Raw genomic sequence first — 17,583 nt, forward strand, 5'->3', positions numbered from 1 at the left:
AATATTTTTATTATTATAATACTACAAAGTACCAAGTAAATAAATATTTTTTTATATATACAAAATTATTTTATATTTATTACCTACAAAAGATTATACATTTACATTCATACAATATTAGATTTGGTTGATTATATTTTTTTCACTTAAAACTCTATTGAATAAAATGAATTTTATCATAATTTACCAAGAACAACATTGAACATAAGGACATGAAATTTAAGAATCAAAATATTTTATGTGTCAAGTGTAACTTCAAAATTGTAATAAACTGTTTAAAATAAAAATTATCGAATAATGCCTTAGCAATAACATCAACAGTTTTATACAATATTCATACCATAAAAACAAACACTGTTTAAAAAAAATGTATTAATAGGTATTTATTTCTTGCATCATCAAAGTACAAGATATAATAATAGTGTAGTAAGTACTGAATTGCACTTACTTAACTATAACAAAATTGAAATAGTGAGCAATAGTATTTTTTATAAATTATTATAAATCCTTGAGCCTGAAGAATACAATGTAAAACAATACAGATTAAAAATTTAAAAATATTGTAAAATATATTTTCACAATATTACTCACACCAATTATTACACAACTTATAAACAATATTGAATTAACTACAATAATTACTAATTATTAATTACCAACTCTATTCTTAAATAAGCTATATAAATCTATAATGAATCCAAAAAATAAGGTTCAAATTACAATAACATCAACGACATTGGCTATATAACCTATTAAGTGGTGCAAATCTCTTTTTTTTATGGAATCAAGTCTAAAAATTACTAGCCAGCACTTGCCCAATCACCCCATTATCATTTATTATCTACAATTCTAAAAATTAAAATTTACTTTTACTTGCCGCTTTACAAGCTCATCATACAATATTTAATCTTCAAAATAATTATACATAACCTCTTCCAACTACTAGGATACCTATATCATATAATACACCTAGGCACATCTACCTTCCAAATTACTTTGGCAAGGCAAGTACCTATCTATTCCTAAAGATTTGCGCCACTAAGTGTATTTAATATTTGGTCAAATACATATTATAAATGCTAATTTGTAAACACATCTTATAACTATTGTATATTCAACATTGTCAATACCCATAGATATTATAAAGCTCTTTGTCACCATTCAATGTTGCATTTTGTTATTTAACATTAATAGTATACGTAAAAATATAATACAATTTATTATAAAAATATTTTCTATTATATTCTTCTTATCGATGTTCTATGTTCAATGGTTAAATTTAAGATGAATAACAATAAAAAAATAAATATATAATATTGTACTCGTAAATAGGTACATTAAAGTAACAAAGTATATGATAGTTATAAAAATTAAACATATGTCACACGTAATAATCTTCAAAAAACTTTTCAAAATTATATATTTATAAAACATTTAACTGAATCAACAAAGAATTAATGCTATATTATAAAATAAAACTATCACACAGTTGTAGGTATTACAGGATAAATCTATAATACTACCATAAATAATATGATATATTTTTTTAATTAAGTAGTAAGTATTGCTACAATAATATTGTCTGCAAGTCTTGCTGAAAAAAAATAAAATTGGTTAGTTTATGAACCACAAAAAGTATGTTTTTTTTGTATAATATTATAATAATTAATAACTTATCAAAATAACTCATTATTATTATAATTATTTAATTAGGCATTATTATGTAGTACACACAACAATATTAGGCAATTAATATTTTAAGTAAAAAATCTTTAAATTTAAAACAAAACCATTAAATTAAAATGTATTTATTTATAATTGGAAAAAAATTTACTACCTCTTAATATGCGTTCTACCATCAATTTCTATACTATTTAATTATATATATATATATATATATATGAATGTTGCATGTTGCATGTAGTATTGTAGTCTATTAACGTTTTGTGCTCTACAATAAATCAGATGTCTACACCACTGTATTTTTTCAATTTTTATAGTGTTTATTATTTTGAACCACTTAATACATTTTCTATTTATATCTCCTAATAATTCACATTTTATTTATAAATGTATTTTTCAGTTTTAATATTATAAAATCAAAGTGGTTATGGAAAAAAATAATTTAGAGTTGTTTGTGATGTATTAAAGTGAATTACTCTAATAATTAATTGATTATGTTATTTGTATTAATTAAAATTGTTAAATATTAGAAAAAAAAATAGTTAATAGTTTATTTTTAACAAAAGAATCTACAGTTGAATATAACAACATATTTAATAATCAAAATATATTTTTTTTATTTTTCCAAATTATCTAGAAAATTATTGAGAATATTTTCCTTAGACCTCTTTGTGTTTGAAATATCAACTAGATTCAGTTTCTCGTGTACCAGGAAACATATTAAAATTTAAAATTTAAATATTTATAAGATCGAACTTAAGACATACTAAATGATGAAGTAGATTCTACACCTTCAGTACAGTAGAGTAATACCTACTTTTTTCCTTTTTAAAAACTTAATTTTGATTATTTTTAACTTATTATTTATTTCATATAAAATCACTAAATTTAATACAATAAATTTGTATTGTAAACCACATACTACCAACACTTTTATTATCGTTATGATAGGCCAAACTTCATTGATACACCACATATTGATAGACTGCATATTAGGAGATTAGGTATTAAAGAATAATATTTACGTTTGCAATTAATATTTGAAAATTATACTGAAATGTTGAAGTAAAATAATGATAAATTAAAAATAAAATTATAAAAACAGATTTTACATTGTATTTTGTTAAGTTAATTAAATTTGAATTAAATCAACATACCATAATGTGTGATGTAACTAGTTTGTTTATATAATATCTCTTATACATCTGGAAATTTATCTTCATTATTCTACATAACAAATCATAAATATATTTTAATTATAAATCAAATTACATATTAATATATTATACAATAAATTTAAATTAACATATAAAATAATGCTAAACGAATGAACATAAATAGTGTTTGTTAAAAATAATTTAATTTTTATTTATGGATAAGGTAAACTTGTTTTAATCATAAAATTATAAAATCGTCTTTTAAGTCAAAGAATACTAATTATTAATTAACATTTTACACATAAAATATAATATATATATAATAATAATGAAAAAAATATCTCAAAGAAAAATATTGTAAATAAGACTCATAGATATTTAATATAGAATTAATTATTATAACATGAAATATTTTATCAATAATTTATGATAAATAATTTAAAAATATATCACTTATAAATATATAATAAATACCTATACAGATAAATTCTAAGTCTTACCAAATTAGTTGTTGACAGTATTTCGCCAAATGATGAATTTATATCACTCAACAGTTCACTATTAATCAATGAATCTAAAATAAAATAAAACAACTATAACTACAAGTTTATAATAACACAATAATATTTATAATGAATGTAAATTTTTAATTACACCTTAATATTAATTAACTACATTACAATTAAATGTATATAAGTATACTCACCATCAGAAAAATAAGGTTTTGAAGTGCTGACCTAAAACAATATTTAAACACTATAAAACATAAATTAATTTTTAAAATAAAAGGAAATTATTTACTGATTAGTATAATATTTTACTTTTTGACACTTTTTCATGAAAGGATTCATGTAGAAACTTTTAATTTTATAAATTGAGTATGATATTATAGTAATATAATAGGTAGGTTACCTAACCTAACCTACTATAAACAGAATATAATTTAATTGTATCAACAATTTAAGAGAAATACAGAAAATCTACAGGAGATCATGGAAGATTTTTCAAGAAATTTCAACCAACACAGTTTCAGCTAAGCTCTGATTTGAATGGTCCATTTATTATCATAATTTATGATTATTATCAAATTGATTAACACAACACAACCGTCACAATTCATTTCTATGTAGGTATAGTAAAAAGTCTTTAAGCCTTATAAAATTTAATAATTAATTTTTATACAGTCTTAAATTTGATTGAAATATTTTAATAGTAAGTAAGAATATATTGTGTTTACAATTTATATTTGTATTTTTTATGTTTTTGTGTAATTTTGAAGGAGATTAGGTACTGTTAACAAATTAAATCTAGTTGATATGTTTGGGAGATCAAAATTGTCAGTATTACGTTGAAACAATCGGGTAAAATAAAATGTTTGTTCACATTTTAATACTACTACAATACCTTAGTTACTAAAAAGTTAAGCATCTTTACTGAGCATTGTTTTTCATTTTATACAATAATTTATCACTGAATTATCCACAATAATAATATAATAAATGACGAGGTGCACTCAACTGTACAGCAATGCAATTATTTACTCTACCATCCTTTTTTTTTTTTAATTTCATGGATCATTACAAATATATTAATAATTAAGTAAATAAAAATTTTCAATTTGTATATAAAGTTACACCTTTACTTTAATAGATAATTTTAATAAATATTTCAAATAATGATTTAAATTATATTCATGATAAATCTATAGGTATTATACTGTAACTACTAACTACTAGTAGTTCAATTGATAATTATAATGACTACATTTATGTGTGACTAGGTTACTGGGCTATCAAGTTATTTATATTTTGTTAATACTTTAATAGATTTCCTATGACTCCTTAATTTTGATTAATTATTAATTACAATATTACTGAACAATCCGACTATTCTGATCAACAATACCAATAATAATTCAAATTGCATGTTAATTAATTGTTATTGTATATTTCTATGTGTCCTCTACCCATTTATTAATAAAGTAATATATTTTTTTCTTAATTGAATAAATATTTCTTTAGATAGATTTAACTATACCAATAAATTTAACTTCTAGAACTAAATATTCAACAAATTTATATGTACTTGTATACTATGCAGAATAGATAAATCTGGCAGTGTTGGTTTTTGATGAAATAATTGAAGACATCTTAACATGTATTTGTCTTCTAATATTTCTAAAACAAAAATAATAAACATATTGTTATAATTTCAAATAGATAACTAAATGAAAGACTATCATATTCATAATTCATTATGTTCTTATACTTAGTATATATTATCTATTTTATGAGGAAAATTAGGTTTGCTAGTAGAATAAACATTATAACATGAGTTTATAGTCTTATAGATAGATTTAACTCAAATAATTTGAATTAAATACGTAGTTATTTTTTTTTCCTTGGTGTGAGTTGGTCATTTAAGGGTACATTAATATTTTAATTAACCAATGATAATAAATTTGTTTATTATAAAATCTAGTTAATATTATATAATAATATAATAATAGTACCTAATAATAGAAATAATAATATAGTAGTCAATATGACTTATGAGTCAAACAGATAATTTATATCATTTAAAAATCTATCTCATGGTACGACTTATTTTGAGTAATAAATAAATATTATATTTTTCTTTAACTAACAAGTATCAAATTCTTTTAGGTACCTCTTATTTAATTTAAGAAAAACAGGTTATTGACACTTAATTGAAGAAATTAATGTAATGTAATATTATATAACTTATATATATATATATATATATATATATAATATGTGTGTGTACACTTTTAATTAAATTAATATAATATATTTATAAAATAATTAAATACATAAAAATGATAACAAATATTTTTTTTGAATTTATTTGTCATACTTGTTTTATTCAGATAACATTAACTAATACAAACCAAAAATCATGAATCATGTAACTTATTTTAAATTTCTATAGTAACTAAAACATATTTATATTATTTACCTTTTGTATAATTTGTATTATCAAGTAAATGAAATGTCTCATTATCATTCACATTGTGCATTGTATCAAATAAATCAACTTCATTTTCGTTTCCATGTTTCATAACTGAAATATTTTCTACTTGATCAGATTCCAAAGGCATTGTGACTACATTTTCAGTTGGGCTCATCACGATGGTATCATAATTACATGTTGTCGGCATTAATTTATTAATAGCATAAAACAAATTCACTGCAATATCATCTACTTTCATTAAATGGATTAAATCCTTTGACTGCATAACTGGTAATAATTGAATATTGGTATGAATATCATCATCATCATTAAATTTTAATGGATCTTCCTCAGTTTGTAAAGACATGCTTTCAGATTTTGCTATATAACCCAACCTAGGGGACTCAATAGGCACCATATAAGATTTAATACTTGTAACTAGTGAATTAATTTGTGATAAACTTGATAACACTACTGCGGGGCTTGATTCAAATGGTATAGTAGATGTAATAAAACTAAATACTGGAAGCATAGAATTACTTGACACCGATATTATTTTTTCTTGGACTAGTTCTGGAAAATTATCGTTTTTTGAAATTATAGGTATTGGCATTATTAATGATGGTTTATAAGAGGAATCTATCTCGGTAGTAGTCGACTTTTCTTTCAACAAAAATGTAGTATCTTTATCCAATAAAATGTCCTTTGGTACGGTGCGAGTTTGTAATGATGAAAAATCAGCTATTTTGTCTATTAAATCCAATTTTGATAAATCTGTAAAATTAAATACATAGTTAGTTTTTATATTTATTTTTTATAAATGTATATAATGAAGTCAATTACTCAATTATGACAAAAATTAAATTTTAAAATTACCAAGCAAGATACACCATAATGGTTTAAACATTACTTATACTATCATGATTTTTTAATTTTAAGGATATTTTATTAAATGTTAAATATTTAGACTAAAAATAAAAATAATAACATTAATTTCTATAATTTTTAATATTAATGTAATATTGTATGTAGGATTTGCTTTATGGAATATATTATATTTTGAGTAGGTTACCAAGTGTTTGCCTTTTTACTGATGATTCAAGAGAAGAGTTTATCTCTGTGTTGGTCGACTTTTTTTTAAACAAAGACCTAGTATCACCAAATAAAATGTGTTTTGGTATGATTTGAGTTTGTAATGGTAATGGATCAGCGATTTTATCTATTAAATCAATTCTTGATAAATCTGTCAAATTAAATACATGATTAATAATTAGGTATAAATATTTCTATAAAATTATTTATTAAAAATAAATAATCAACTATGATATAAAAAACAATTTAAAATTATTAAGTAAGATACATTATAATAATTTAAATTGTATGGTACTGTATTATTTTAACCTTTAAGCTATTTTATTATGTTAGAATTTAAGTTAAAATAGAACAAAATTATAATTGATTGTATTGTTAAATTCAATATGAAAACTAATTACAATAAAAATGTATTAATTTCCATTGTTTTCAATACTGTTGGTTATAGCTTTTGATATCTTTAAATATATTAAATTCTGAGCAAATTGAAGATTTATTGGTTTAGCAATATTTAATGAATTATTAAAATAGTTACTAGTTCAAAAATTTTTAAATGAATGTTAATATAATAAAATACATAATTTGTTAAAAAATTATCTTTAAACTCACCCAAAAATTTTTTTGAACTTGTAGATAACTTTTTTGTTGCACAAAACTGCAAACTTTTTTTAATTTCTATATCCTATAAACATTGGTTTAATTAAATTATAATAATAAATAAAATCACCATAATAGCTTTAAAATAATTATAACATAATTCAATAATTGACAATATTATACAAATACATTTTGTAATGTATAACAGATTAATGTTGAAACATGCCAATAACTGTTTTTCAAATATATATATATATATATATATGATTTTTACCCATATCCATTAATAGCAATTAATGTTTTAAAGATATTATGTAAAAATTGTGGTATCTGTACAAGTTATAATTACAAACATTAATAGTTCAGAGTTAATTATTAATTGTTAATGTGTTATAATCTTACTCTAGAATTCTCTTTTTTTTTTATAGTCTTAAAAGTATCAGCGGCCAATTTATCTTTCTTGAGTGACAAATCGCTTTTTTCAGATTCAAATTTACTTATCCCACTATTATGTTCAAACATATTTTCCAACATCTTATTAACAGGTATATATTTAATATGTGTATTATTAATAAATAAATCCATCAACTGAAATTTAAACAAAATGTTTTTTTTTATAAATACTAAATATTTCAATGAAGTAAAAAATATTTTTTATTATATCAGTATAAAATTTACCTGACTTAAATCTGCATGATTTGCTTTATAAACATTGTCATTAAATAAAGATGGAACACTCTTTAACGAAAGAGGAACTGAATTATCTTGACATTTATATCTCCGAACCACTTCTATATCAGGGCTAATTTTTTGTCGAAGAATTTCTAATATCATATTAATATACGTTTTCAATTCATTTTGTTTAAGTTGTATTTTAAACCTTTAAACAGTGTAAAAATCATTATCTTTGAAGTATTTCCATTTTAATTGACTATTATAAATTCTATACCTCATTTTTCTAATGGAATCAACCTTTGGATTTGTACTTAATAACAAAGAAAATTCTTGAGTTTCTGTTATAACCACTAAAAACAATTTGAAAAGATTTAACGACTTTATACGAAAATCAAATTTCCATAAGATATAGTTGTCAACATTCGTGTTTTCAGTATCCTAAACATAAATAAATATTAAATTACATTAAGTAAATAAAACTAAAAATCATCAATACTATTAATTTAAAATTATAAAAAAATACAATTGTACTATACAAGCATAAGTTCTATTAGATATAATTAAACATTTTTTTAACTAACCATTAATTTTGTAGATTTTCTTTGCCGTTCATTTAACAACATTGATGTATTTATATTGTCATTAGATTCATTGTATAAATCTTTTTTCAATGGTTTTTGATTTGAACAGTTATATTTCCTCTTAAGTGGATTTAGTGTTATAGTACGACAACTTAACATTTGATGTTGTAAATTAACTACTAGACCAGCAATAGGTGACGAATCCATACACATAACTGGATAATATTTTCTAAGCAATATACTTTCTAGCTTTAGTCTTTTTTTGGTTGTCCAGTAATTAGTGTTAGTAGGATGGCTATTTTTAGCAATTATACGGTCTATATCACGCTGAATGGACTGAAATTAAATAATGGATTAAAATATGAAACAAAAATGATACTTAATATAAAAATATATTTCAAGTTTATTATTCAGTAGCTTAAATTTGTAAATAGCTCACCATATTAAACGGACGCAGTAGTAGTCTATACACCCGGCCCGGAATCTCATCTACTTGATCATGAATTTCTGCTATAACACATCCAGAATAAAATAATCGGGGCTTAGCACTATCTAATAAATCCAATAAATCTGGTGGTAATTGTTCATTTTCCATGTATTCTAATATTGTATCGTTAGAATAATTGAAAAAATATTCGTTCGGTGAATTCGAGTTCTTGTCCGTGTTGATTTTTATTGAATAACCTTTGTCTATAGAATGCAATATAATCACCAACACGTTTGGTTTAACTTCATTAGGTTCATCAAACAAAACGTCCAGCAAACTTGATGGTTGAAAATGCTAAAATAAAATATTCAAAACAAATTAAAACCAATTGAATTGTTATTAATTATTATAAATACTATAAAAATACTTATTTATTTACTCTCTCTGGCCACTCTTTGGAATTGGCAAATTTACATAATTGTTTTCTGTGAATAGAATGTAATTTTTCAAATAAATCATATGGTTTTTCTTTTAATTTTTGACTACTGTTGTCCTCTTCAAAATATAATGGTTCATCACGCATATATTCTGGTTCTAATTGACACAATTCACTTTGTAATTCATCAATTTCCTTTTGAAAATCTTCGTCAGTATTTAACTTAACTTCATTAAACGTGTCTGGAAATATTTTCATTTCTTGTAATTGTTTATCATCTAATTCCTGTTGTAATTCATTTAATACTCTTTGTTGTACATAACCTTTATATTCTTGAGATAAATCATCTAATTCATGTTTAAGTTTAAAAAATTTTTGTTGCTCTTTAATATGATCTGTTAACATGGTAGTAGAATTAACTGAATCGATCATTTTTAAATTTTCCTCTTCGTCATATTTAAGCTTAGAATTCGGATTAATTGTGAAATATGATTCATTGCAAATTGTAGTTGGTGTTTTTTCCGATAGAATTGAATTTTCCACAGAAGAATTAGAACAATTAGATTTTACTTCTATATCTTCTTCTATATCTTCCATTATTTCTACAACTTCATTTCTATCATTAAATTCTTCTTCGCTTAGGTCTTCGACATCCACATCGGTATTTTCTTGTGATTCTTCATCAAAGTCCTCTATTTTAACTTCAGGAAACTCTAGTATTTCTCCTTCAAAGCCTTCGATATCTACATCAGAATCTTCTTGTACTTCTTTTTCAGGATCTCCGATTTTCAGTCCAGAATCTTCTATTATTGCTTTTTCTGATGCTCCTATTTTTAATTTTATATTTTCATGAACTGTTTCAAAATGTTCATCATTTTCAATTTCAGAATACTCTTGTAATTTTTCTTCGACGTCTTCTATTTCCACATCAGAATTTTCTTGTACTTTTGTCGTAGTTTCTTTATTTTTTATTTTGAAATCTCTGTTTATTTCTCCATCAAAATAATTTTGTAATCGTTTTTCATTTTTGTTCTGTAATTGCTCTTCAATTTCTACACTTTTGTAAAATTCTAACTGAAAATTTACATTTTTATTATCCTTTTTTTCTGTTTGATCAATCACAACAACTCCTTCATTACATATTTTCGCTTTTAATGCATCTTGATCTATTTGATTTATAAATGATTTCACTGCATCGTCATAAACGTCAACAGATACTCTATTACCTAAAACATGTGGTGCGTGTCCTTTAAGATCTTGTGTCCTTTCTTGATTATATTGTATGACTAAATCATAATATTGATATTTCTTTTTTTCGTCAGTTTCTTTTGACTGATTTTGTATTTTTTCAGCTTCATTTACTCCTTTTTGAATTCCTTTTAAAACGTTATGCTGCGTTTCGTTTTCTTTAATCTTCTCATCATTTCCAATTTTATCATTATTTCGCAAATTTATGGCTTTTTTTGATTCATCTATTAATTTCATTTTTTTTTCTTTGACCGATTTTATATCGTCATTATCTTTGTATTTTACTTTATTGCTAACTTTTTGATGTTTTTCCTGGATTTCTCCGTTGTTTTTTTGTTGCAATAAACTATCTAATTTTTTTAAAAATTCTTCATTCAATTTTTTTTGTATACTAGTTTGTGTAATATCATTGCTTAATTGGTCTAATTTATTGTAAAAAGGTGTTAAATCCTGGTTAAATGAAAGATAGAGATTTTTTAAAAAATTTACTTGGACGGGTAAATAGTTCTTTTTAGTAACTTCTTCTAAAATTTCTTTATTTAATTCATTTACGTTTGCCGGATCTAGTTCTTTAATTTCTTTATTTAGTTCTTCAATTTCTTGACGTAGTTCTTTTTCCATTTTTTGATTTTTTAAAGGTATTTGACATATAAGCCGTTCAATCCGCCTTTGGATCGACCTTTGCAATGTTTCTATTAGATTATCATGCATATTTTGCTGCTCTTTTAATTCAAGTTCTAGGAAAATATCACTATTATCTTTTTCTTGTGATTTGATTTCAACCCCCTTTTGTATTTGGTTTTGTGTTTTACAACAATTGAAGTTTTTTCCTTCAAATTCTACGAGTTCATCTTTATTTATATTCAGTGTTATTTTTTTCTCTGTATTATTTTGAACTTCTGAATCATCTCTTATTTCTCGATTAATTAATTCCTGTTTTTTTTTTGTTGTGTTATTTTTTTGGGATTTATTTTTACCATTCTCTTCTAATTGTTTTTCAACATTTTTATTATATGAACTTTCAAGTTCTTTTGGAATTTCGATTTTTAATTCTATTTCTACTTCAGGCTTTTGTGGTGCTGTATTTAAGTCTTCACTTTGTACTTTGGTGCATAATTGTTGTTGGTATTTTGAATCGACTTGTACTTGTAGGTATAATTCTATTTCATTGTCCGAATTACTCTTTGATTTTTTTTTTTTGACATTTTTTTTATGTTTAATTCCAGTTGCTTCTTCCTTTTTGTTTTGTTGAATATTGTTTTTTATTATTTTTTCTTTTTCATTGTCCTCGTTTTTATTTTCTTGTTCATCATTAATGTTTGTAGTTTTCAAATAAGAGTGAGCAAGATTAAATAATGCCTGTGAAAATAAGATTCAAATTATTAATATTATTTTATATAATATTCTTAGCTAACATATCAGTAAAGTAATACCAACAGTGAAATAAAAATAAAACTTACTCTGGCAGTTATAATTTGCTTATCTGCTAAGTTGTCCATGGTAATTGTATGTATTAAATAAATACAGAATTTTGAAACTCGTTAATCATTATTTGGCTACCTACCTAGTAATTAATTAAAAAATTGAAAAAAATGTTTGTATTTAATCATATTGTACAATTTATTTTTAGAAAAATAAAGCAATTTCTTACTTTTACAATTCAAGAATAGAATCTCAAAAACACGACTTCGTCGATTTCACCTAAAATTATAATGATTATACACATTAAATATTATAGACTATAATTTATATTTTTGATGTTATTATTTATTGAATAAATATCTATAATCTAACATTTTAACCCATTATTTCTATTAATTACGATCCACGGCAATAACAATAGAGTGAAAAAATGAGACCTAGATGACCTGTAATACAGTAAAGTGTATATGTTACCGTCAATTATGAAAATTAGATAATAACGTGAATAGCTAGCCAATATCATAATTAGGTACCTAACATTAGTAGATACTAGACGACATCGTCAATGGCTTACACTAACACCAACAAAGGCAATTTTTTTTAAAACCAAATTTTTTGTTGATACATTTACAATTATGACTAGAAAATCACCTTAGTGTTTAGGTAATACTGATAGATAATATTGATAATTTTGCTTAGCGAAATATTTTAATTGGGTTAGAAATTTATAAATATAAGATAAATTATATATCACTGTTTATTCCTACAAATTAATGTACTGTGACACATTGAACTGCATAAATCATTAATTTTTTACAAGCACATCTATTAGTTTTGTATTCTGTTCAGAAATATATCTAGCATATCCTTGTGATCCCTCTATTCTATAGCTAGCAGTCTCTAAAGCGGTAACTTCTTTTTCTCTGACAGTCGTAATTGTCTTTTCATAGTTTAATATATTTACAGGACATAGAACCTATTATAATCTAGTGAACCTATGTTTTAGAATTAGATTTATATTGGATAGGTACCTTCTATATAGATGACAGATGTATCCGATACAGTATAGACGGCTATATTTTAATTAATATGTAGGTACCTAATTTACGGAATGTCGACGTGTTAAAGACGGAAAGTGCGTTATTACTATTATTGATTATAGATAAATCGATTTTGCAACACAAGACCGTTTCTAATTTAATGAACAAATAATTGATTTAATATTTTTATAAACAGTGGCGTATTTAGGCACAGGCCCTATAGGCCCGGGCCTAGAGCGGTGACATTGGAGGGCGGCAAATTTTAACGATTTTTTTACAAAATTACAAAAAGTATTTTTCATTTGATGAAATCAAATTTAACTAATTTTTCGTTCACTCAAAATTAAGTAGCTATCTACATGAACCTACTATATTATACACATACGAAACACAGTACGAACCAGTAGGTTAGCTGGTTAGGTTGAAAAAAAATTTAAACTTTTAAATATAATTAATTTGTAAATTGCAAAAAAAGATATTACGTGTAACTAATTTAATGTTCATTAGAAATGTTTCTTTTATTAGGTTAGGTTATAAAATTATAATATAACAAATTGTGTATTTAAATATGTTTTATAAGTAATTTTTAGAAAGGATGGGGAGGAGGCGGCGAATTGGAAAGTGCCATTAAAAAAAGAAAAAAGTTAATGTCCATTATTTTCAAGCAATGATGCATTTAGAAATATTTATTAGGTAATGACGATATTTTCGGGCTGTTTTTTTTTTTATTATTATTTATAAACAGTGGCGTATTTAAGGTTTTTCCACCGGCGAATTGGGAAGTGCCTATAGGCGGAAAAACCTTAAATACGCCACTGTTTATAAATAATAATAAAAAAAAAAACAGTCCGAAAATATCGTCATTACCTAATAAATATTTCTAAATGCATCATTGCTTGAAAATAATGGACATTAACTCTTTTCTTTTTTTAATACCACAAACTGTTCATTTGATCAGAAGCATTGTTATTACATTTATATAAATTCCTTAATTTAGGTTTTTGGCTGTAACATATAGACTTTCACTGATAGTCTTCCAACTTTTATCACGATTACAAATAATCCTTGTTTCAACTGTAGGACGTATGCCACGATGTAGAGAAGAGATCTCTTCTCTACATCGTGACGTATGCTATCAAATATTCGTATAAATACTATGAATAAATTAAACCTATAGTGTATAACAGACTTATTAACTTAGCGCTTTCAATTTCACTGTATGACGAATCCATAGACGTATGGAATAATAAAAGTTTAAATTTAATAATTTTTTTTTTTATGATCTTTATAAACACACCAACATCTAGGTCATTAGTATTTAGTATAAGAATTATGGATAAGGTTATAAGGTTAATTACATTTTTTACATTTTTTTTTTTAATAAAATTATATTATTATTAATTATATTAAATTATTACTATTTTTAATTATTTATATTATCTTTTACATAATATAAAATGCCTATGTAATACAACTTGTAGTGTGAATTTATTATTAAAATACTTATTAAATTAATATCTTTACATAATTTGGATCTTTTTTCAAGTATATTTAGTAGTAAGTTTAGTTGATTAATAGTTTAATTTTTAGTGGACAATTAGTATTTTTTGACTTTCCTTTTATATTGTCTTTAATATTTTTTTTTTTTTTTTTGAATGCACTACAATGACTTACAAATACTTTTTTACAAATAAATAAATATTCAGTAACATAGTTTTATAATTATTATTTCTTAATAACAAATATTAAATAAATATAGAAATCAGTTTTATGGATATATAATTAAAATTGTTTAGGTACCAACCTACTAACATTATTATGTACCTAGTATAATGTTTTGAACTAAAAATACACCTATTAGTTTTTGTTTTGAGACTATGCGATTGTATATACAGTGATTCTTTTATCAAACAACACTCATTATTTCAAAAATATAGATTTTTTTTCAAATTTTTAGATACATGTTTTTCTACAACTGTAAAATTTTAATTTTTTTCAATTATATTAATAATTACATAAATTAATAAAGCCATTTTTTCATGAATTTTCAAGTTAACATTTTTAACTTTCGTTGATCCGTCGGCGAGTTATAGCTGCTCAAAGTTGGTCAATTTTAGGAGTTAAGGTGTACACAAGGTGTATACATCAGTACTAATTAGCACCGTCAGAATTGGGATTTTTATTTGTAAAATCTAGTAGCTATAATAGTAATGAATTCTATATCGTTGACCTCATGGAGTAGCGGAAAGTGGTGATAATATTTGTATCTGTTACTAACTGCTATAGCTTATTATAAATTGTCATAACATTATAATTAATTGGACTAATATTACCATATTACCATGTACTTATTATTAATTATCTACTGACAAGTTATAACACATTTAAACTCAATTAACATTTCCCAAAACTACCCAACTCTGAGAAGCTATATCTCATCAACGGATTAACGAAAAATGAAAATTTGAATGTGATTATTCATAAAAAAAAATAGCCACATTAATTTATGAAATTTTAAGTATAGGTTGTCATTTGAAAACCAAAAGTTGATAGAGGTTTGCATAATAAATATACATGGGTGACAATCTGGAAGCGTTCTACACTTCTAGAATAGTATGGATCTTAAATTTTGAAGAAAAAAAATTTGAAAAAAGTCAATACTTTTTGAAATAATGAGTGTTGTTTGATAAAAGAATCTCCCTGTATGTTATGATTATATCATCCTTATAAAGTAAATTAACTAGAAACACATTAACTTGAAACATTTAGTTATTATATTTACTAATTAGGTATTTGATAAGTCATCATAGCATTATAGATCTTTTACTTAAATCATAATATACTAGTATATGATCTAAGATCTTCTATAGTTATATATTATAATAGATAGGTAACTGATAATTATATTTTATAAAATATACCTAATATACTGATTACAAAATATTTTACGGTATTTGCAAGTAAACCAATCGTAGAGCATAATTTTAATACAGGACGTGTCGACCTTATAATAATTATATGGATTGCTAATAGTAATATGCAACCGAGACTGGTAATTTAAGTGAACAAGTTTCTTGTACGGAGGAAAAAACCGTAAATTATATTACACATTCCATTGACTATCAGTTGTGTTATCAAGAAACACATCGGACGCCCGTTTGTAGGCTCCGGCCTCCACAGAGCCGCCGTTAAAATACAATTAGAATCGTTTTACTTGCTACGCTTTATCACTCGTCAACGACATTTGATATTATTGTATTATACTATTATTAGTAGTTCTACTCTGTAGGTAGTCTGTAGATCTGTAGATATTATACGCGGTATCTAACCCGACATCGATACGTCGCCTTTGGTCGGAAACTAACGTTCCTCCCCTCCAACGACCGAGACCCCCACCCGCCTACAAAAATAGTAAATATACTCGCAAAACGGCGTACCTGCTGCCAAAACGGATCCGCCGGGAATGTTGTCCCGGTACGTTTAAATAGCAAACAACACTACTCGATGTCGTGCATGCCAAGTCGGACCGCGACGCCGGACGGTTCACGCGACTGTTGTTAAAAAATATAAAATTGGCATCGACGTAATCGATACGACGGCGGCGGCGGTGGCGGTGACGGTATCTCGTCTATCGATTTACGGCGGATCAGGTGTTCAGAGTCCGGACTCGCAATATTGTTTGTACTTCGTTTTTGTACGCGACATCACTGTATTACAATATTATTATAATAGTACTATGAAATATTATATTATATATTTTATAATAATTATATTACTATATGAATATAAATAATAATAATATGTTTATCGTTCGTACTATCACTGGGTGTGACTTGTGACGACTACTCACTACTAAAATATACCTACTGTCGTGTCGTTCTACAACTGCTGTACGATTGCCCCGCCGCCGCCTTGCGGGAAGGCTGATCACGTCATACGTTGCCGCTCTGTCGGTGTTGACGGGTGGGGGGAGTGGGTGGAGAGGTGGTACTCTTCTCCGTGTGCGCACGAGCGATCGGCCGTCGACCGCATTCACGCAACGCGACGTTGCCAGGTCGCTCCGTCGGGCGTCCGGACAGCGGCCGATTGAATGAACAACACGAATTTCGTTTTTTAACGATAATAATATTATATCATAACAGAATAATATGTACGATAGCCGTTTATACCGCAAAAATTCGTACGGCCGACGATTGATTTTATATTATTATTATTATTATTATTATTATTAGCACCATTATAAACGTTTTTA

The 17,583-nt window shown here is 24.8% G+C and overlaps 1 protein-coding gene across 3 annotated transcripts; it reads right to left on the minus strand.

The window, feature by feature from the left end:
- Positions 1-233: 233 nt before the first annotated feature.
- Positions 234-17,221, minus strand: LOC114130903 (uncharacterized). Of its 3 annotated transcripts, XM_050208320.1 has the most exons (18): positions 17,108-17,212; positions 16,769-17,038; positions 12,521-12,570; positions 12,330-12,433; positions 9,625-12,228; positions 9,198-9,539; positions 8,759-9,094; positions 8,452-8,615; positions 8,181-8,382; positions 7,905-8,090; positions 7,515-7,587; positions 6,886-7,056; positions 5,820-6,587; positions 4,926-5,017; positions 3,547-3,577; positions 3,341-3,414; positions 2,841-2,910; positions 234-1,594 (listed from the first exon to the last, which is right to left on the minus strand). In XM_050208320.1, exons 4-17 carry the CDS (start codon positions 12,366-12,368, stop codon positions 2,881-2,883), a joined length of 5,112 nt encoding a protein of 1,703 aa, XP_050064277.1. In that variant the 5' UTR covers positions 12,369-12,433; positions 12,521-12,570; positions 16,769-17,038; positions 17,108-17,212; the 3' UTR covers positions 234-1,594; positions 2,841-2,880. The 3 variants fall into 3 exon arrangements, with proteins under 3 accessions (XP_050064277.1, XP_050064278.1, XP_027851778.2); XM_050208321.1 differs by having other exon boundaries at positions 12,330-12,429; positions 16,769-17,221; XM_027995977.2 differs by having other exon boundaries at positions 16,769-17,221.
- Between the last annotated feature and the right edge of the window lie 362 nt (positions 17,222-17,583).

Source organism: Aphis gossypii, unplaced genomic scaffold, assembly GCF_020184175.1.
Source record: "Aphis gossypii isolate Hap1 unplaced genomic scaffold, ASM2018417v2 Contig00085, whole genome shotgun sequence".
In the NCBI taxonomy this organism is placed as follows: Eukaryota; Metazoa; Arthropoda; class Insecta; order Hemiptera; family Aphididae; genus Aphis; species Aphis gossypii.